This window comes from Mixophyes fleayi, chromosome 9, assembly GCF_038048845.1.
Source record: "Mixophyes fleayi isolate aMixFle1 chromosome 9, aMixFle1.hap1, whole genome shotgun sequence".
Taxonomy (NCBI): domain Eukaryota; kingdom Metazoa; phylum Chordata; class Amphibia; order Anura; family Limnodynastidae; genus Mixophyes; species Mixophyes fleayi.
In genome coordinates this window covers 123,901,366-123,921,977 of record NC_134410.1, presented here as the reverse complement: position 1 = coordinate 123,921,977, position 20,612 = coordinate 123,901,366, and the positions used below count along the sequence as shown (strand labels likewise).

General features: G+C 39.4%; 1 protein-coding gene across 6 annotated transcripts in view; it reads left to right on the top strand.

Annotated features, from left to right (window-relative positions):
* ZNF618 (zinc finger protein 618) overlaps positions 1 to 20,612 on the top strand; it is a 91,014-nt gene that overhangs the window by 29,911 nt on the left and 40,491 nt on the right. For 4 of the 6 annotated variants that reach the window (XM_075185497.1, XM_075185499.1, XM_075185498.1 and 1 more), the window contains exon 2: positions 18,721 to 18,964. The exons of 1 other annotated variant lie outside the window; for it this stretch is intronic. In XM_075185497.1, coding sequence (XP_075041598.1) covers positions 18,790 to 18,964 — 175 coding nt within the window. In that variant the 5' untranslated portion in view covers positions 18,721 to 18,789. Of the gene's footprint in view, positions 1 to 10,357; positions 10,485 to 18,720; positions 18,965 to 20,612 lie in introns of those variants that run through there. One more of the 6 variants, XM_075185496.1, reaches the window with a different exon arrangement.

Here is a 20,612-nt window from a genome sequence, read left to right as displayed (position 1 = left end):
AAACACGAGGACATGTACTGACACTGGGGTGAAGAGAAGTATTAGAACACGAGGACATGTACTGACACTGGAGGGAAGAGAAGTATTAGAACACGAGGACATGTACTGACACTGGAGGGAAGAGAAGTATTAGAACACGAGGACATGTACTGATACTGGGGGGAAGAGAAGTATTAGAACACGAGGACATGTACTGACACTGGGGGGAAGAGAAGTATTAGAACACGAGGACATGTACTGACACTGGAGGGAAGAGAAGTATTAGAACACGAGAACATGTACTGACACTGGGGGGAAGAGAAGTATTAGAACACGTGGACATGTACTGATACTGGGGGGAAGAGAAGTATTAGAACACGGGGACATGTACTGACACTGGGGGAAGAGAAGTATTAGAACACAAGGACATGTACTGACACTGGAGGGAAGAGAAGTATTAGAACACAAGGACATGTACTGACACAGGGGGAAGAGAAGTATTAGAACATGAGGACATGTACTGACACTGGGGGAAGAGAAGTATTAGAACACAAGGACATGTACTGACACTGGAGGGAAGAGAAGTATTAGAACACAACAACATGTACTGACACTGGGGGGAAGAGAAGTATTAGAACACAAGGACATGTACTGACACTGGGGGGAAGAGAAGTATTAGAACACAAGGACATGTACTGACACTGGGGGGAAGAGAAGTATTAGAACACAAGGACATGTACTGACACTGGGGGGAAGAGAAGTATTAGAACACGAGGACATGTACTGACACTGGGGGGACGTAGGTTCAGAGGGAATGTGAGGAATAATGACTTCACAGAAAGGGTAGTAGATAAGTGGAATAGCCTCCATCAGAGGTGGTAGAGGCTAATACAGTAGAGCAATTTAAACATGCTTGGGATAGACATAAGGATATCCTTACAAAGATCTAAGGATCAAATAGGGTTTGAGGTTAACATAGGATAAAATAACTGCATGGAATGATGGGAATTGTAGTCTTACTACCACAGTCCTTCCTCACAGCGCTGTAAAGTCCTATAACAATAATATTTTTATACATACATCCTTTACTGTTCACATTAGACAAGTGCAAATGATAAAGTAATAAGAAAATTATAAAGATTCCCGTTTAAAATAATATATATATTGATATGCATGATAGGAGACTGAGCTGAAGTGGTGCAGCCCTTTCTGTAGGTATTGGAAATCCTGTCATTTTAAGTGTGTACCAAGAAGACAAAGGGCTAGATTTACTAAGCTGCGGGTTTGAAAAAGTGGGGATGTTGCCTATAGCAACCAATCAGATTCTAGCTTTCATTTATTTAGTACCTTCTACAAAATGACAGCTAGAATCTGATTGGTTGCTATAGGCAACATCCCCACTTTTTCAAACCCGCAGCTTAGTAAATCTAGCCCAAAGTCTATTGGTGTGGCTGCTGTCACTTATTTGTCAGATATATATGTATATATGAAAGAGAAAGGGATATATATACGAGAGAGAGATTGTTCTTATATGTTATTAAATTACAGAATATTATTTCGCATTCGACAGGTGGACTTTTAAAAGCGGCGTTTCAAAATCACCTCAGAGACTTCCTCTCGCCCGCACAGAGCTGTATGTAACATTCAATGCTCCTCACACCGCGCTTATTCATTATTTTCTCTCGCTTTTACAGCCAGGCGGCCGGACACAAATATCATTACTGCAGAAAACACACATGCAAATATGAAGACCTAGATCTTTGAATTATTATTGTATTTTCTTTAATAACAGCTGCGGTTTGGTATAATTAGCAGCGAGATAAGTCTGGTGGGGGGAGCGCAGGCAGGGAAATGAAATACAAAGTCGTAGCCATGTAGCCTTTATTGTAATGAAGAAATTAGTTATTTTTTTTTTTTTTAAAAAAAGACAATTTTATTGGCTTATTTTTGTTCGTGTGCAGTCAAGAAATTATTTTTCGAGTGAAAAAGTGTTACAAAAATCAGATTTTTCTTAGTTGACAAAATGCGTTTACATAAATATCTTGGAAAACAATACTTTAATCTCTGTGTAATCCACAGGTGATGATAATAATCTTCTGAATATAATATCTGTATAAACGGTGAGTTATGCTGTCATAGCTCCTGTGCTCGCTAAGACAACTTGTCTATTATAAAGCCTCACAGCCCCCTACTGTTAATTAGCCTGTATAATGTGGATTAATCTCATTTTCCATCTGTCTAGCTCAGTGTTGGCTAACCTGTGACACTCCAGGTGTTGTGAAACTACAAGTCCCAGCATGCTTTGCCAATATATAGCAGCTTATTGCTGGAAGGGTATGCTGGGACTTGTAGTTTCACAACACCTGGAGTGTCACAGGTTAGCCAACACTGGTCTAGCTAGTACTTTGATTGGCCAGCACATGTAGTATTTTGTGACAGGACTTTTGAGGTTCCCTTTTAATTGGAAAATAATTTTAGTGTTTGGATTCCTGAAGAAAATGTTTTTATTGAGATAATACCTCAAATCTGTTAGTTCTGATTCTTGATTCTGTTGAGCTCGTTACCGGCTTACGTTAAGAATAAGCCAGTGACGCCGCGTGGCCAAACGCAATGGTGTTTGACATGTTGGTACACCGGCGGTCGGAGTGAACGCTGTGTATATTATACAGGCAGATCTGAGGGACCGGATCTGTGGATATCGTTTGGTCGACCAGGGACCGGCTGATCCAGTGGATTACGCACATCCAGGGGGTGGCAAATTTTAGCCCAGGGGGCAAGACTCAACTCGGCAGCCTATGACACTGGTTAATCCTTATCGATATCTGAATTATCCCGTCCATCTAGCGGGAGACGCTTTCTCGGCAAGTTAAGAGATAAAACGCTCATCCCCAATTGACCCCTCGCTCCTTGGTTCTCATTGCCCCTTGCTGTTAAGGTTAAAGGTTCAGTAAGCTACGCTATGAACTACAATTTGCCTCTTTATACATGATTTCGAGAATTAAGAGGGGTTGGCTAACCAATCGTACCTCAGCGGAACGTCCCATAGATTGTAAGCTTGTGAGCAGGGTTCTCTTACCTCTCTGTCTGTATGTATTACCCAGTATTGTTTTATCACTGTTTCATCATCATCATCATCATCATCATCATCACCATTTATTTATATAGCGCCACTGATTCCGCAGCGCTGTACAGAGAACTCATTCACATCAGTCCCTGCCCCATTGGGGCTTACAGTCTAAATTCCCTAATATACACACACAGAGAGACTAGGGTCAATTCTGATAGCAGTCAATTAACCTACCAGTCTGTCTTTGGAGTGTGGGAGGAAACCAGAGCACCTGGAGGAAACCCATGCAAACACGAGGAGAACATACAAACTCCACACAGATAAGGCCATGTTCGGGAATTGAACTCATGAAACCAGCACTGTGAGGCAGAAGTGCTAACCACTGAGCCACCATGCTGTTTGTTCCCAATTGTGAAGCGCTATGGAATTTGCTGGCGCTATATAAATATATGACGATGATGAGGATGAACTTCGCATCAACTTTTTCCACACAGGGACCGGAACGGCTATTAGGGGTCAGCTGGGGATGAGTGTTGTTTTAGTGTGTACTATCCAAAAGCAGATTATAGTTCATTTATAACTTTATTGTGGGGAAATCTTTTAAGCGCCGGGAGCTTTCCCTTGTATAACCGTCAACATTATTATTGCTATTTTATACATATATTTTATGTATGTGACAGTCGGAGCCGCCTGTCCACAACTCTGTCAGTCGGAAGCCCCTCTCTCTCCCAGCAATGGTGACTCTGTTCCAAGCTGATTACTTTCTCGCTCTGAATCAATCTGTCGCCTCCTCCATCGGCCGCTGTGCTCCTGTCTGTTGCCGCATCGCAGCTCGGAACGCTGGTGTCAGAAGAGACATCAGCGACGTGGATCTGTGAGGGGACCCGACAGCTGTGGTGTAGAGAGCCGCGCTCTCGCACGTTAGGAAATTGTTTACAAATGATTTGGTTACATGCAGAAGATTCCTGTCTTGTCCTTTTATACATATTTTTTTTTTACGAGCTCTTTATTTGCATATAAATGAGATTTCTCCGCTGCACATTAGTGACATTACAGGAACAAACGCAATTAGAACCTTCTCTTACCCTTTATAGATATTGCTTTCTCCAAGGCTTCACTTTATCCTTTTGCAAAATATGTTGTATCAAAATGTAGATATTGATAAGGGTGTGTGTGTGTGTAAGGATCTGCAAATACTGGGAAGAGGGGAAAAATGTGGAAAGTGTTAAGAAATAAATATTCTCTCCGCCCCTCCATGAATTTCCTGTGGAGGTGTTTCTTCTGGGACTCACATTTTCTGTGCCGTAGGGGTCCTGACAAAGGCTGTAAGCCTAACCCTATTTCGGACACTTTATTACGCCGCTGTGCCCCCCTCTCCCATCACCTGACATGCTGTCAACCTGTGTCTGTGTGACTGTATCTGGCAACCATTTTTGTTTGCCAACCAGAGAGCTTTTGAAAAGGCACTAATGATTTGTAGGAGATAGTTGAGCAGCGCGGTGGCTCAGTGGTTAGCACTTCTGCCTCACAGCGCTGGGGTCATGTGCTCGATTCCCGACCATGGCCTTATCTGTGTGGAGTTTGCATGTTCTCCCCGTGTTTGCGTGGGTTTCCTCCGGGTGCTCCGGTTTCCTCCCACACTCTAAAAACCTCCTGCACAGCGCTGCTGAGTTGGTGGCGCTATATAAATAAATGATGATGATGATCGTTAAGAAAAATGATACCGGATTGCTGCTATAAAGTTAATTCTAATCACAGAGCTGCGAGCAAAATTCAGCGTTGAAATGACCGTACTAACGGTAACAATTGGCGCGATATTCTCCCGAACAATGCGGTCATATGAATCCCTCCCCCATAATGCATCAGAAGCAGGAGAAAAGTTTTTAAACAAAGACTGCGGGTCGTCTTGTACATTAGGGGGTTATAGTTTTAAAGAGAGAAGCTGGATGACGCTCTCCTTTATAGTGTAGTTGTAGCGCATGTTAGAGGGGGTCAATTGTCTTGGTTTCATTTAAACTGATATCATTTAGGAAAGGGACAAGTTTAGAAATACTGGGAATACAGTGCTAGACTATAACAAACTGCAGAGCAACAATGACCAGTGATTTAAATCTATTATGGCACACTATTCCCTATCATGCCTAATGTAGGGGTACTCTAACTCCTAATATAGAAGGGGGAGACACTTCGTGGGCAGTCGTTGTAGTAACCTTTTTATTTTGATGGCAGATGGATGAGCTCAGGAGTTTGTTGCTCATGTGCTGAATGCAGCGTAATCCCCAGTCCATCGACTCCATGTCTAATTTTGTATCTTAGGGTGAAGAGTTCAGTATCTATTCTGGTACCCGTGAGATGAGCTCAGAGGTTGTTTAACAAATACGTCTCACACACGGAGGAAATGCAGAACGACCTAATGACCATAAGATTGTCCGTGAACGACTATGAAAACACCAATGAGTGATAAAGTAATCTCCTCGCGGTATAAAAACTTTGAAATATCACGTGTGAAGTAGTCGTTGAGTTAATGCTCTTAGAATTTGAAGTGAGTATACAGAGCGGAGAGGTGGCCATGTTGGCGCTTGAACCAATATTGCTGAAGCCGATTGATTGATTAGGCGACATCACTGCAACATCTGTGACCTCGTGATCCACAGGGACGATTGTGGACACAGTGGAGGCCGCCATATTGGGCCTGATGCATTGCTAATCGCAAATGTTGCGTCACGTATATTAAAAAAAAGAAAAAGCCACACGTGAAGATTTACGCTGAGCCGCTGACCGCTATCATCTTTCGCCATTTGCAACTTTCTCGCCGTACATCAGTTGCGTTCGCAATTGCGCGCACACACCCTGGCTGTACGCGGACTAAAATGTAGCCTGAACATTTACTGGGAACGAGTGATATCACCGTGGCACAAAGTAATTAAACATTTCTTTTTAATAATGGCATCTGTAAAACTTGGCAAGACTCCCAAAGAAAATGATTTTAGAAACAGATAACGCCTGTGTTGCTTAATCTTTCCGTTGAGCCTGTTTCCTGACCCTCTCTGTGAAAAGTATAACTTTAAATAACTTTCTTGCCGTGTGGCCGTTGGCGTGAGCAGCGTTAACATTGAGGCCCGGCGAAGTTCTGCAGTCATTTTCGATCTGCCCTGAGTGTCGCTACAGGTAGTGAATTAGTTTGCTGGGCTGTGTGTACAGCAAGCCCCCATTCTAAAAATAATGCAGGTATCGGTGCTATTAAAAAGCGCATTGGAGCCCAGGGGAGAGACTGACCCACATTTCACTCTGACGGAGATGGATTTGGGCATTTGACAGGCAGCTGCTGGCTGCTGCATAAATCAAATATTATTTTGGACGGTCCCGTCAGATTTGAGGCCGTGTTAAAGGGGCAGGCTCCAGATATATTCTCCAAATGGTCATTCTGATTGCCCGATTTTTGCATTTAATCACCATACCTGGGATCTATTAGATGCTTTGCAATATGGAGCCTGGGATAGCACATTATCTTAAATTGCAACTCGTTCTGGAAGTAAAACTCAGGATGTTTATTAAATCTGGTCTATAGGTTATTGTGAGACCAGCCCATAGCAGCCAATCGCATTCTGCCCCTTTTCAAGTACAGAATAAACTATTGCCTGGTTGCCGGGGGTTACAGCACCAATTTTTTCTTGCGCCGTTATCTGTGCACCAATTTTACAATCGTCCCCATTAGGTTTTCCATTCCAAATATTTCACGTTTTGCTCACTAAAGATAATGAAGTCATTGAAGTGAAAAATCCAAAAACACACCTTGGTATGAGGATGATGTTAGACTGGTAGCTCTTGGGACTAAGTGGGTGGAGCCTGTTCAGCGGGTACATATGTACAGGCTGACAGATTGATTTCTTTAGTTAATAGATTAGAACTAAGAATTGTGAACAGTTTACCTTCTACTACTGCCACCTACTGGGCAAGCTGTGCGTTGCCTGGCTGTTGTGGCACTACCATAGGCTGGCGGGAAATGCTGTGACTTGTAGTTCTGTGACTGTCGAAGAGCTACCTCAGACGGACAGTCACGATTAGTAGGATTAACAGCATGGTTTTTGGACTAAATCATAGGGTACGGGACAAAAATCAAAACAATGTCATTAGTACGGAAGCTAAACTTTGCAACACACTTAGGGGCAGATTCAATTGGCGCGAGGTGCTGCTGAACTTTGCCTCGATGTCCAGATGTGCGTATTTCCGGCTATTACGGTAAGAAATCTCCGCTCATTTTCTCTGTTCACCTCCTATGGGACGCAAAGGAAAATGAGAGGAGATTTCTTTGTAAACTCCGCCACAATGTGTATCCGCGGACTGTTCCTGGCGTGACCTCGCACCGAATTGAATCGGCTCCTTAGAACCACGTTTATAGCAGTTAGAGCATTCCTGCAGCGAAAATATTATGGATCCTTTAAAGCTCATGTCTCTTAGACAAATACACAGAGTTTAGCGAAATGCAAATTACTAGAAGGGAGGAACATGGGGAAACAAAACAAAGCAAAAAGACAGTTGTCAGCACTTATCCTTAACACTGCAACTGTGTGTATCTAGCAAAATGAAAACAACATGAGGTATTAGTTCATATTTTGATCAAAGCATTTAAGCCTGCATCCCAGCGTCATTATATGCAGGTCCTACACTGACCTATATGTTTTAAACACCATTAAAATGCATTTAAAAATCAGATGCACTCACCTCCCAGGTATAGGGGCTTACATCTAGCAAGGGCTGGCTTGTGAGCCACACCCAAATGTGCCTTAAATAGGCTTGATGGACAGCTGCTATGACAATAAGGCAATATTTTGAAACAAAACCAGAGAAAAAACAAGCGTGCGCTCGGTGTAGCCCACATTATATATGGTACCAGCTCCTTGGCAATAAGCCCGCACTCGTTATATCCCATATTGTATATGGTACCAGCTGCGTGGCAATATAAATGCCCATATATGTATACAAAACAAAAAGACAGTTGTCAGCGCTTATCCTTTACACTGCATATCTGTGTGTGTCTAGCAAAATGAAAACATGAGATATTGGTTCATATTTTGATCAAAACATTTAAGCATGCATCCCCAGCATCATTATATTCAGGTCCTACACTGACCTATATGCTTTAAACACCATTAAAATGCAGTTAAAATCAGATGCGCTCACCTCCCAGCTATAGGGGAAACAAAACAAAGTACTAAATATAATTCATGGTATGTATATTCAAGTATATTCAATTTAACAGTTAAAAATTAGATTTTTTGCTGCAGAAACCAGACCCGTTTCGGGCGATCCGCCTGTTTCTGGTTCTCTGATGAACTTTTTGACATTTTCACTTGCGCTTTTGAGGAATTTGCTGCTAAAAGGAATTTAACAAATGAAAAACCTGACAGAGTAATTGGCACCCAGATCACATAGCTTTCCATGCAGATATTGTAACTGTTTTTGTTTTGAGTTCTTTCTAATGCACCTTCAGGCTTTCAAAGCCTAAATTCCAATCATTCTCCTGACTGTGAGATCTGCTCTCAAAACAGAGGGTGGTAATAATTTTAAATTTCCTTATTTAAAAAGCAAAGAACTTTTATACACATTTGACAAAAAATCTTCACGGGGAGAAAATATTCAGATTTCAGCTCTATGTTTTTACTACTAATTTTCTGTGTTCAACTTTTCATTATTTTTTTTTATATATTTATTTAAATGAAGCAGTGTTATTTTTTTTTTATATATTTTATGCTCAACCCTCTATTTTAATTGTAGTTCAATTAATGCAGTCACTTGGTTATTCCTGTAGCTGAATGTTCGTGCTTGTAATACTGACCAGCTGTGCTCATGTATAACATAATTTTCTTAAGAAACCGGTGGAACGTTTACTCTTTAATTTTCAAACAATAATGCCGTTGGTTTTTGCTCCTTTTTTGCCCATGGGGTTGAGAGTGAGGTGTTCCTGGAAGTATGATAGAAAGGAGTGTGTTAGAGGATCCTCGAAGGCGTGACCACAAAGAACAGGGAGCAGGCTCTTCGTGGGCGGAGTCCTGGAGAGCTAAGGAAAATTATCCCTGTTCTTTACATGGTCCTTAAAACACATGGACAATAGACCTCCTTCCAAAAATGAAGCTGTTTTAGTAATGCCTTGTTATCCGCCTGACTCTATGGCAATGTTTGGACTGAAATCTTCGCTAATTTCTGTTCGCACCTCAGGAATCTAGTACAGAGCCGTGTAGAGGACTGATTTTTGGGTGTGTTTGGACACAAGACCTTTTCCACTACACAAAAAGTTTTGATGTACTAGGATTTACTCTAGGACGGTATTGGCAATCTTGGGGGCTTGTCCTATACCTTAACTGGCTTGTCGTGTTTTTCCATATACAGAGAATTAGCCGCTAGGTTACTCTTCTACCTACAGTTACTGCGAGGAGCTCTGCTAAAGAGATTAACGAGGAGGGCAGTGCGCGGGAAGCCTTGGGGTCATTTAAAAATTAAATTTAGTCATGGTGCTCCAAATTATGGAAATCCCTAAATCCCACGCCTTTCGGATAATGATTCCTCTATTACAATATAAAAAACAAGACATGTAGACGAGCGCTGATAAAACAATAAGCAATTTATTTAAAACATGAAAGAGATTTTTGTTAGCAGAATTTAATAAAAACATATTGCACATAATAAGGGGAGAAAGTTCAGACAATGAGTGTCCTTCAAAGCCAAACGTCACTTGTTGTATACAAGAGGCATAAGGTGACTAGAATTTCCAAATATCTGAACTACAAAGTCCCTATAATATTCCTTAAGGCAGTCCTCATGAGGCTAGGAGTTGTATTGGTTCTATAATATAAAGCCACAATAGATCCTTTTGTGCAAAAAGACAAAGTGCGCAGTCCCGATCGAAATGCAGCTTATAGTCCTTATTCCCGCAATATGGATTAATTGCTGAACCTTAAATTGCTCACACAGATGTCTCCTTGAAATTCTGCTAAAGGCTGAACTGGATCTGTGGAGATCGCAAAATATCCGGACAAATAGTTCTCCCACGGACAGTGGTAATCCAATAGATAGTTTTGTTCATCTGCTCACGCTGGCGTCTGCTCACGCGTTTCTCTGCCTTTATATGGGCGGTTTCATCAGATGTCTCACAATTTAAGTATGTATGTGCTTTTGTGCGTTCAATTAAACAAATTTTAAGAATGGGGGGGTTGACTGCTTGAAACACTGTTTAAAGTAGGGGTGGACGCGTGTGTGTGAAGGGCACCAATAACGTCATTTTGGCCATGCCCCCGTGTTAGAATGCTGTCATCACGCTACAGGGGTGGGACCCAAAAGATGCGAATCGCGGGTAGTCATGTCATAGAGAACACCGGATTAGGGAGAAGGGGATACGAGATTACCACCCGAAATTCGGGAGTCTGCTTGACATTCTGGGAGAGTAGGAAACTATTTTTTCTCCGTGTGTCTCCCACCCCCCCCCCCCCCCTCGCTCTCGCACTCACCCTATCAATCTATCGCCTATCTTTCTATAATATATTATAATGGAGTTGAAGTATATACTAGTGGAGCTATCTGCATACACAAACACACACACTGCAGTAAATGTAAAAAAAAAATAAAAAAATAGGATAATTATTTGGGGGCATTATAAATGAGATTTTCACATATTTTTCTTTGTGCATTTGTTCCCTGTAAAAAGCTGCCTTGTGAAAATCTTATCAAGGTTTTTTTTTTCTTTTCCCGTAGTACAAATATGCAGTATGTTTGATATTCCTTTAATATTTCTGAATTTCATGAGTACATTAAATCTGACCTCTATAACTCTAAATTAAGAATTTATGCTGTCTCGAAATTTATGAAATATTTCAACATGAAAGAGAGGCCCGTTCCCCTGGGAAGAGAGGAAAATAAATCACAGCTCTGTGGATTTAATACTCTGTAGTCAGCAAGATCGGATTTTTTTTTTTTCTGCTTTCAAAAATGAAAAAAATGTAATCCTATAAAATAGCTTAACGGCCATCATCCCACATACTAGAATTTTTAATTTCTGCTGTTTCTGCCTGGATTTACTTCCAATATTCTTGCTCGGCTTTTCAATTTCCTCTTGTTATTAAAATTTAATTCAGTGCATTAGCATTTAAATTAAAAAAAAGGTTTTTTTTATTTAGTAATCATTTTTTTTTCTTTTTTTTTTTTCTTTTGAATCTTTGGCAAGGAAGAAAAATTGTAACCGACCTGTTCTTTCATGACAGGAATTTGTGATGCTGCTATTCTGCTTGTACATCTAAAAATGCAGATTTTTTTTTTTAAAATGAACCTTTTAGTTTTTCAAAGATAAAAAAATTAAAATAGATATCGATTATCAGGAGGGGGAAACTATTAACGGATAATGTGATTTAATATTTAAAAAAATAAAATAAAAAAATCTATAGGGAGAAAATGGACCCTCATTGAACATTAGTATTTGTAAATCATGTAAGGAATCGTCTAGCTGACGGTATTGGAATCAAAAGATAATAACTTGTATTACACTGGTTTTCATATGACTAAAATGGTTCCTCTTTGTTTGCATAATTTACTGGTAGAATTTAAACCTCTCTAACAGTAATGCAAAGGTAAGACAATTATAGGATAACTTATAGGCATATCGTTTAAAATTATATTTATTTAGTACATTTTACAAATGGCTAAAAATAAAAATTAAAACTACTGGATCAAATTACTAAGAGGATATAATAGTTAGTCTTGCTGGGCAGTTTGATTTGAAAATCTCAATTACTGGAGACCAAACTAATATATATATATGTGTGTGTATATATATATATATATATATATAATTTTTTTTAAAAAATAATTGTCCTTCAGATTTTGTTATTCTAGTGACCTAGTTTACCCCATTACGATTTTGCAAATCTCTATTATTGTATTATTGTTTTTTAATGTCAGAGGTAACCTCTTTTCACTGACTTCTGTGCAAATATTGTTTTCGTTAGAAAAAAATGTTTTTGTCGCTGAGGTTTTTGGCCCTTGCGGTTTTCATAACCCGTGCTCCGTTCCGTGTTGTATGTTACCAATATCTAGAATGACTTTAGCTTAACAGGATTCAATGGCGATTGACATTGTAGATTGATGCTGTTGCTACAGATGATTTTTTTTTTTTTTTTGAGGAGTTCTGTGCTTTTTTTTTTTTTATATACTTGTCGCTAAATAGCTGTTTATGGGGGGATTCAATTGTCTGCGTTGTGGCGCGTGGACATTGTGCCACGCACGTTGCTGTCAATTATGGTGGAAATCTCCGCCCATTTTCCAGGGTGCGAGGAAAAATGAGCAGAGATTTCTGTCAAAATCTCCACCACGAAGTGTCACAAGGATGTCCTGGAGACACTTTGCAGCTAAATAAATCGCGCCCTTTGTCTTGAAGAAAGCACCATGCTATAGAGGTAATGGATAAAACCTTTAAAGAGTCAAAGAAGTTATAATACTGTTTTAAAAATGGTTCATAGAACAGACCGTAAATTGAAAAACAAATTTTTCCCCTTGCGGACAGCCGGTTACAAGTTATTTCCCACGCCGGCCAATTCTTGCCACTCCTGGGCTCCTGTTCTTGTTTGTTACCGTGGCCCTTTAGACCAGGGCTTTGGGAAAAGATCCAAAACTTTTCAGCCCAGGGGTGGTTGTCCCTATGCTCCCCCCCAGTATGTCTTTTTTGTAGAGCTGGTTGAGGATTGTGGGGAAAGAGACTCTCCCCGATTATTCCCAATCAAAGGGACGCATTGATTGGAAGTTTTTCTTTTATATGTAGCACACGTGACAGTAACCCAACTGAAATGAATGGGCCATTAAAATGAATGGGAAAATCTGGATACCAGCATAAAAGCTTTGTTTTTTGTTTTTAGTGATTTCCACAACAGTTTAGTAAATCTGAAAACTGAGAAACCTGTGATTTTTGCAATATCTGCCTATTTTTTTTTTTATTAAGTATTTGGAGGTTTGTAAAACTGGCGATTTATAGGTCAATTTGCCTTTCGATAGATTCTGTGATTTAGCCAATTGACCTGTTAACAAAATAGCGATTTTTATCATCTTTATGGGCAAGCACCCGATTTGCAATGTCACACTTTGCAAAGGGTATATGATGACACGATTTGCAGCGAATCGGGTCGTGGCGGCCCCGCCCACTTTTGGCGGGAACGTTGAAAGTGGCCTATTCTCGTGGGAGTCTGGGAGGACTCCCTGAAATTCAAAAGTCTTCCAGACATTGTATTTACCAATAATGATATTTACTAGGAATTATGATGGCACTCCTTCCAAGTGAAGTGATCAGCCACATTTTCATAAATACAATGGCTGCCTTCACTGTGGCAAACGGCGTACGCATGTGTGTACTCACTAATGTGTGTGTGTATATATATATATATATATATATATAATATAATATAATATAATATGGTTTTACATTTTACCTTAGTTTAATAATCAGCATAAAACTGGGCTGTGTTGAGGTTTTGGACTTTCATGCTAGATGACTGATCACTCTTTCTCATCTTTGCGCCATAGGATTTTAATAAATATTCATGCTCTGGAAATAATACGTTCTAATTTAAATTAATTAGGATTATTAAAATGAGCGGAGAAAATAGGAAACCTTTCAACCAGTTTTTCATTCAGGTTTGAATACATTATCATCAGAACGTTGTTATAATTTAGCCGTCAATGGACGAGCCATGGATGGCCTCTGAGAAACTAGCTGAACGTTCCTCAGTGATGGCTCTGTATCCGTCTGGAGAGATAATGTGAAGCTATTTTACCCCATCTTATGTGAGGGGCTGCTAAATTGTCCTTAGTGCAATGGAAGTGTGGGGAAACGGGTATAGAGTTCCCAAAAATAATGTGGGTTTTGGTTACCCCAAAATATTCACATGTTCTGAGGTAAATTGGCAAAGAAATCCAGTTTTGGGGCTATTCCTGGTATCGAAGTCAGATGTTGATAGGTTGTCATAATGCAAACTACATTGCTGAAATTTTAGGTCAATAATTGTAACCTTGTTTTAATCACAAAAATCTATAAATGAAGTTGTTTGTGACTTAATAGAACTTGGTGTGTTTATGAGTTTAATAGGTAGAACGAGTAAGATACAGATAAGCCTTGACACACAAAATGAAACCTGCCACTTGTGTGTCGCTGACCAAAACATTGTGAATTTAGCCACCATCTTTTGTATTTTAATTTATTTTTATGGTGTTCAATTTGGTTTTCAGAGTGTTTCTGCAAAATAATAATTTTTAAGAAAAGTATCTTTGAAATTGTAGCTATTAACTCTTTACGGGAAAGCGTGTATAGGCAAAAGAATGTTAAAATAAAAAACTTCTTTAAAAAAATGCAATTTTTCTTATTTCATTTGTCCCGTTAAAAATGTTTGTGTACGCAAGATACAAAATAATGATTATTTTGGCAAATCTTAATGCGCGATAGCTTTTTAAGATCACTTCTAAAAACTTGCCATCGTCTCTGTAAAATATATATTTTTTAAAACAATTGCAAATTCAACTTTAAATAGTTTTTTTTTTTTTAGCCCCTTTGATTTACGTCTGCCACTGTTCTGAGTTTGGCTTGGTGATGTATGCATGGGGTGTCCTTTTGTAGGTAGTAGCATGGAGTCAGTCGCTTGGTGATGGTATTTCTGTAAAAAGTAATTTTAGGGCTAGATTTACTAAGCGGTGGGTTTGAAAAAGTGGGATGTTGCCTATAGCAACCAATCAGATTCTAGCTGTCATTTATTTAGTACCTTCTACAAAATGACAGCTAGAATCTGATTGGTTGCTATAGGCAACATCCCCACTTTTTCAAACCCGCAGCTTAGTAAATCTGGCCCTTAAAGTAGCTTCGACTGTTACAGGTACCTACCAGTATCTTTAACTTAAATTAAAGGAGTCTGGTCGGGGGAGCGGTTGGTTCTATTGCAAGGATTTTTGTTATGGGAGAATTCTATATTAGAAGCTCAAAATAATTGGTATTAGCCTTGACTTGGGAGGAAAGTTACTTGTTTCGATATAGAATAGTTATAAAAAGTCTACACACCCTTGTTTTGATATAGGATAGTTATAAAAAGTCTACACACCCTTGTTTCGATATACAATAGTTATAAAAAGTCTACACACCCTTGTTTCGATATACAATAGTTATAAAAAGTCTACACACCCTTGTTTTCATATACAATAGTTATAAAAAGTCTACACACCCTTGTTTCGATATATACAATAGTTATAAAAAGTCTACACACCCTTGTTTCGATATACAATAGTTATAAAAAGTCTACACACCCTTAGTTTCGATATAGGATAGTTATAAAAAGTCTACACACCCTTGTTTCGATATACAATAGTTATAAAAAGTCTACACACCCTTGTTTCGATATACAATAGTTATAAAAAGTCTACACACCCTTAGTTTCGATATAGGATAGTTATAAAAAGTCTACACCCCCTTAGTTTCGATATAGGATAGTTATAAAAAGTCTACACACCCTTAGTTTCGATATAGGATAGTTATAAAAAGTCTACACACCCATATTGTAGGGAAGATGCCACCAAGAAAATCCTACAGGAACAGTGGGATCACTTTTATTGCTGGCCAGTGTATGCTAATTACCTTTAATTGATTTTTTTTTTTAATGTGATTGGTTAACCCGGAATCCAGATACAGCCCCATTATGAAAGGGTGTGCACACTTATGCAACCTCTGGCATTGTAATATTTATTTTTCTTAAAAATAGTCTTATTTGTTTTTCATACGGAATGTATTGGATGCGAAGACAAATAAGAAAGGTGGAAAAAGAAAAAAAAATACACAGAAAATGTAATGGGACTAATTTCAGCACTCCTTAATGCTTAAAATATTTAAAATAAATTTCATGTCTGGAAACGCTTGTCTGAAATTAATGCATTTCAGACCCTGTCCTACATTTTTTTTTTTTTTTTTTTTTTTCTTCTGCAGTGAACGGCTCACTACCACAGGATTAAAATAGCCCCTGGCCGTTCTAGAAAATTCTCAGCCTAATATATTCTTTGCAGATTTTTTATTTTTTCTTTGCACAATATTTTCATAACAACTTTTTTTTTTTAATGCAAAATATTTCATACAAATTTTCCTGCTGCTTGATGGTGGAGTCAAAACGGTTTTGTTTTTTGTGTTTTGTTTTTTTTTTTCGTTTGCCTGTGATATGCAGTAATTTATAGGAATGGGGAAAAAAAATTAAATCGACAGAAATATACATCAAGTGGAAAATTCCTCCTAGCTCTCTGAAATTTTCCACCAGAAATCTCCGGCTGTGCAGCAGGAAAGAGGTCTGAATATTGCATAATATACAGAATATTGATTGTTTTGCTGCAGCAAATATGACCTCAGTAGCTTTATATATACATTTTGTATAGCCACTAAGGTTATATTGTCACCTTGAAATAATTATATATGTAAATATATCCATATGTAGCCAGATAATATGCATTTTTATGTCCATATTGTGTCATGCAATAAACACAGCACATATTGTATACAAATTGCAAGTCACAGCAAAACTAGCCATTAGCGGACAGCAGGAAAATGTCCTTGCCGTAGAGCTTACAGTCTTCTTATTGGTAGGGTTTATTTTCTATAAATATTCAGCTATAGATATTGCTGTAATTTTTTTTTAAGAACCTTCTCTGCACTTAATAAATTGCAGCCGTTGCTGAGGCGGCCATTTTGTGAGGCCGCGCAGATATATCGGAGGAAGCAGCAGTGACCTGAGGGTACTTTTAAGCCCAATTTTCACGAGCTAATTGAATTATTAGGCTGCATTCTCCTAATTGGCTGGTTCGGCTTTGTAAGATGGACGCCTAGGTGTAAACCATGGGTCACATGAGTGAAAACTGTCATTCACTGAGGTAAAAATGTAATACTGGCTATAACTAGCAATGGTGCAGGCCCCAATAAATGATATGTGGTAAAATGTGCGCTGGTTTTATGAAGTAATTCACTTTGGCTGGAAAGATCTGGGACCCGAGTGCCCGTGTCTGCAATTTGTGCCATAGTATTGTACAATTTTTATATTACTCTCTTATGGGAGGTCATATAGATTTTTATAAGTATTTTATGTCATTTAGAAGATCTGATTTTATATGGATTTTTTGGTATATATTGGTGCTCTTAAGTACATACTGTATTTGTGGCCTGTTTGTGGCTATATGTGGATTATCCATCTTGCGATAGTGGATTCTTGTTTTAATACGGACGGAAATCTTATTATTATGCGTATTGAGCAATATTTATATAGGTATTTGCTACAATTTGATATTTATAAAACGATTTAATCCTATATCTCTAAACAATATGATTGTTGTTGTTGGATACTTGTGGTTTTTGATACATCTGTATTATATTTGCAAAATATTTGTGGCTATTACCTAGGTAATCTAATTGGTCACAGGAAACCGCACTTCCAAGTCGGTAAACTCTGGTAATTATTGTCCGACTGCGCATATTGACCTCATTGCGATTTGGTTTTAAAAGTAATTTGCCTATATATTCACAATTTAGCATATTGAATAATTTTTCCCATATATATATATATATATATATATATATATATATATATATATATAAAAAGAGACGGAGAGACTGTTCATGGTTTATCTTGCTAAAGATGGTATCTCAGAGTTATTAATTAAACTGACTTTGTGAGACTACTTTTGGGAGTTCTGAGAATTCCGATCATTGTTGCATGGATCTTTTTGGAATCCTACGAACGTGACACACAAGATATACTGGAATATTTGTGAGGGCCTACCCTTGGTGATTTTATTTATTTATATATATATATATATATATATATATTGCCACTGTACAATGGGCACTCGTAAGATTTACTGGTTGACCCTGTATACCGATACTGCTGATTGTGTTTGGTACTGAATTCCTGGTTAGTGAGTTCACAGCTTAACAGCTCTTACTGCGAAGAACCCTGCGGCTTTTGGAAATTGTTTATTAATTGGTCTGAAAGAGAGTTTATTGTGCGGAGCTTGTATAACATTACAGAAACTGGTTATTTGTCTAGGGGTTTATATATAGGTACTAGACTCCAAAATATATTGTGATCATCTGTGTTACAAATCTTTGGCGGAGGAATCCATCTTGATCCTCCCTTGTCACTCCCCCTCAGCGAAGCATTTCATCAGCGGAGGCTGGTTCTTGGCGGGGGCTGTGAATGGTATCCAGGCCCTGATTGGACAAGGAACCAAACGAGACCTTCAGTATGACTAGTATAGTTTAACTCATGTTTAAAAACTAAAATGTTTGCCCCTTCCCATTGGTTCTAAGATGAGGAGTACTTGGTGAACTGGGGGTCTCTGTGGTAGACAGCGCCTTTAAAAATGACGTTTGTGAATATTTAGGCACGTTTCATGTATGCGGTTTATAAAAATACAAAATGGCTGCCTTCCCTGTGTTTGGTGAAAGGTGCACTTAAAAAAGCGTTTGGACACTAGTGAGCTAAATTATGTTAAGGGGTTTCTCTAAAAAAAAAACATTGTGAGCACCGTTTTTGACTAAAGGCCATTTATAAATTGACCCCCTAATGTTATCCTTTACTATAATCTCTTATGTGACGCTAATCCCAAGCCACCGTTTTATTTCCTAGGGAGAGTGCGGTACAGGCGACAGCTCCCAGACTGGGACGCCCACTTACTTCATCCCAAAGACTCGGACAATGACTACACAAGATGTGACGGTAAAAACAGAATGCCCCCAGGCGGACAGGCAGGCCGTGACGTGGGAGGAGAACGCCAAAGAATCCGCCAAGGGGAAGACGAAAGATGGAGCGGAGGAAGTGCCTGCCGAAATCTGCGTGATAGTCGGGGACAACCGCAACCAACAGAATATCGGTGAGTGGAGACGTTGGGCCACCTAGGACTTCTTCTGTGCCAAGATTGTGGTCACATCTTTGGAGCTTACTCTTGGGGTCTGTTTTACCTTTTTGGGTTGTGCTTTTTTTTTTTTCTGTCTTTTGACGTCCTAAAAACTGTAAAGTTGACCACTCGAGGACTGATCCGGCCGCTCAGCGCCAACATCACGATCAGCGGCCGAATTAAGCGAGATCCGGCCTTTCAGTTGCCCGGCCGAGCCTCCGATGCAGTCTTTGATCCCATAGTTTCCGATCAGGCTATTATTTAGTATCACGGTCAATTTTTCCGCTGCAATACCTGGCCATTCGTCTGACATTGGCCCTATTGTAGCTCGTGTAACCAGCTTAGTAGAGAATCCTAATTGCAGGACGTTATATTTGAAGTGCACCGGTTCCCTACACACAGGGATTCAGCATGCAGGCGAGAGCTCTTTAGTGCGGCTGTAACTAGATATAGAAACTACTGAGGATAACAAAAGCCATATTTGACTGTTTGGTGTATAGGGACATCAAACTTACACAAATATATGTACTCCTCTTCCTCTATCCTGTTGCCATATCCAGTCTCCCCCCTGCCGCGCTGCGTTTGTCATGGTTTACGGATGACGGGGTGGTTATGCAGGAGTTGCCCGTAGCCCCTGGTAGAGAATCCGAACTTTGCTCCAACATCTCTAGGCACCGGATTGGCAGCGGATTTAGGCAGGAGCGAGGAAGGCGAGTACATCCGTTTTTACTTGGCTGCCCTCCACGGTATCCGTCAATACGTTGCAGCGCTGGCGATTATTATGGTACAGAACAGTTGTTGGCGGGGAAGGAGCGGCATGATGTTGGTGGTCTAGCGGCATTGTGGAGGGATTTTGTAAAGGAGAAGCCCCTTTAAAGGTTACTATGAAGCCAAGGGCTTTTTACGATGCTCCTGGGGAATGGGGTTTTGTAGCGTTGTGGATATACTACTGGCTGACGTTTGGACGTGCATAATTCAAAAGACACTATATGATAACTTTGTCATAGTTCAGAGAGTTGCGTTTGCTGCTAAAAGTCGCCTTTGCTGTATTGAATTTTTAAGTGGCCTATAGCGGTGTCTGCCTCCTTCCTCCTGGTTTTGTGGACAGCTCCTCCCCAATGCCATTGACATTGTTTGAAAATGGGAAGGAGAGAGACAGATTTAGCAGGATTCTAGTAGTTGTTGTTTTTTTTTGTCTTTTTTAAAAAATGATGGTCGTCTGCACTGTAGGTTTGAAGAAAGAACAGGAAAGTTGGTTGCATCAGTCTGTAGTACACTGTTGTCTAGACATCGCCTTGTTTGCAGTTTTAAAGAGCGCGGTGGTCATTTACTAAGTGCACTGGGGGGACGCTGCAAAACACTTTGCACATCAAAGTGCGTCTCCTCTCCGCATAGAATATAAACATAGAATTATTTTTTTCCTTTATGATGAATGAGTGTTTTGGAGATTAATTTTTTACTTAAACCGTAGTTAAAAATGGTGTATGTGACATTAATTTGTTTTGCTTTTTCTTATAACGGGCAGGGGTGTTGGGGTCTCAAAGTCTTTATACTGAGAAAACTGGTTTGGCAATGTTGCTGTTACTCCAGGCTTTCTAATCGTGCTAATTAACCTCCAGCACTT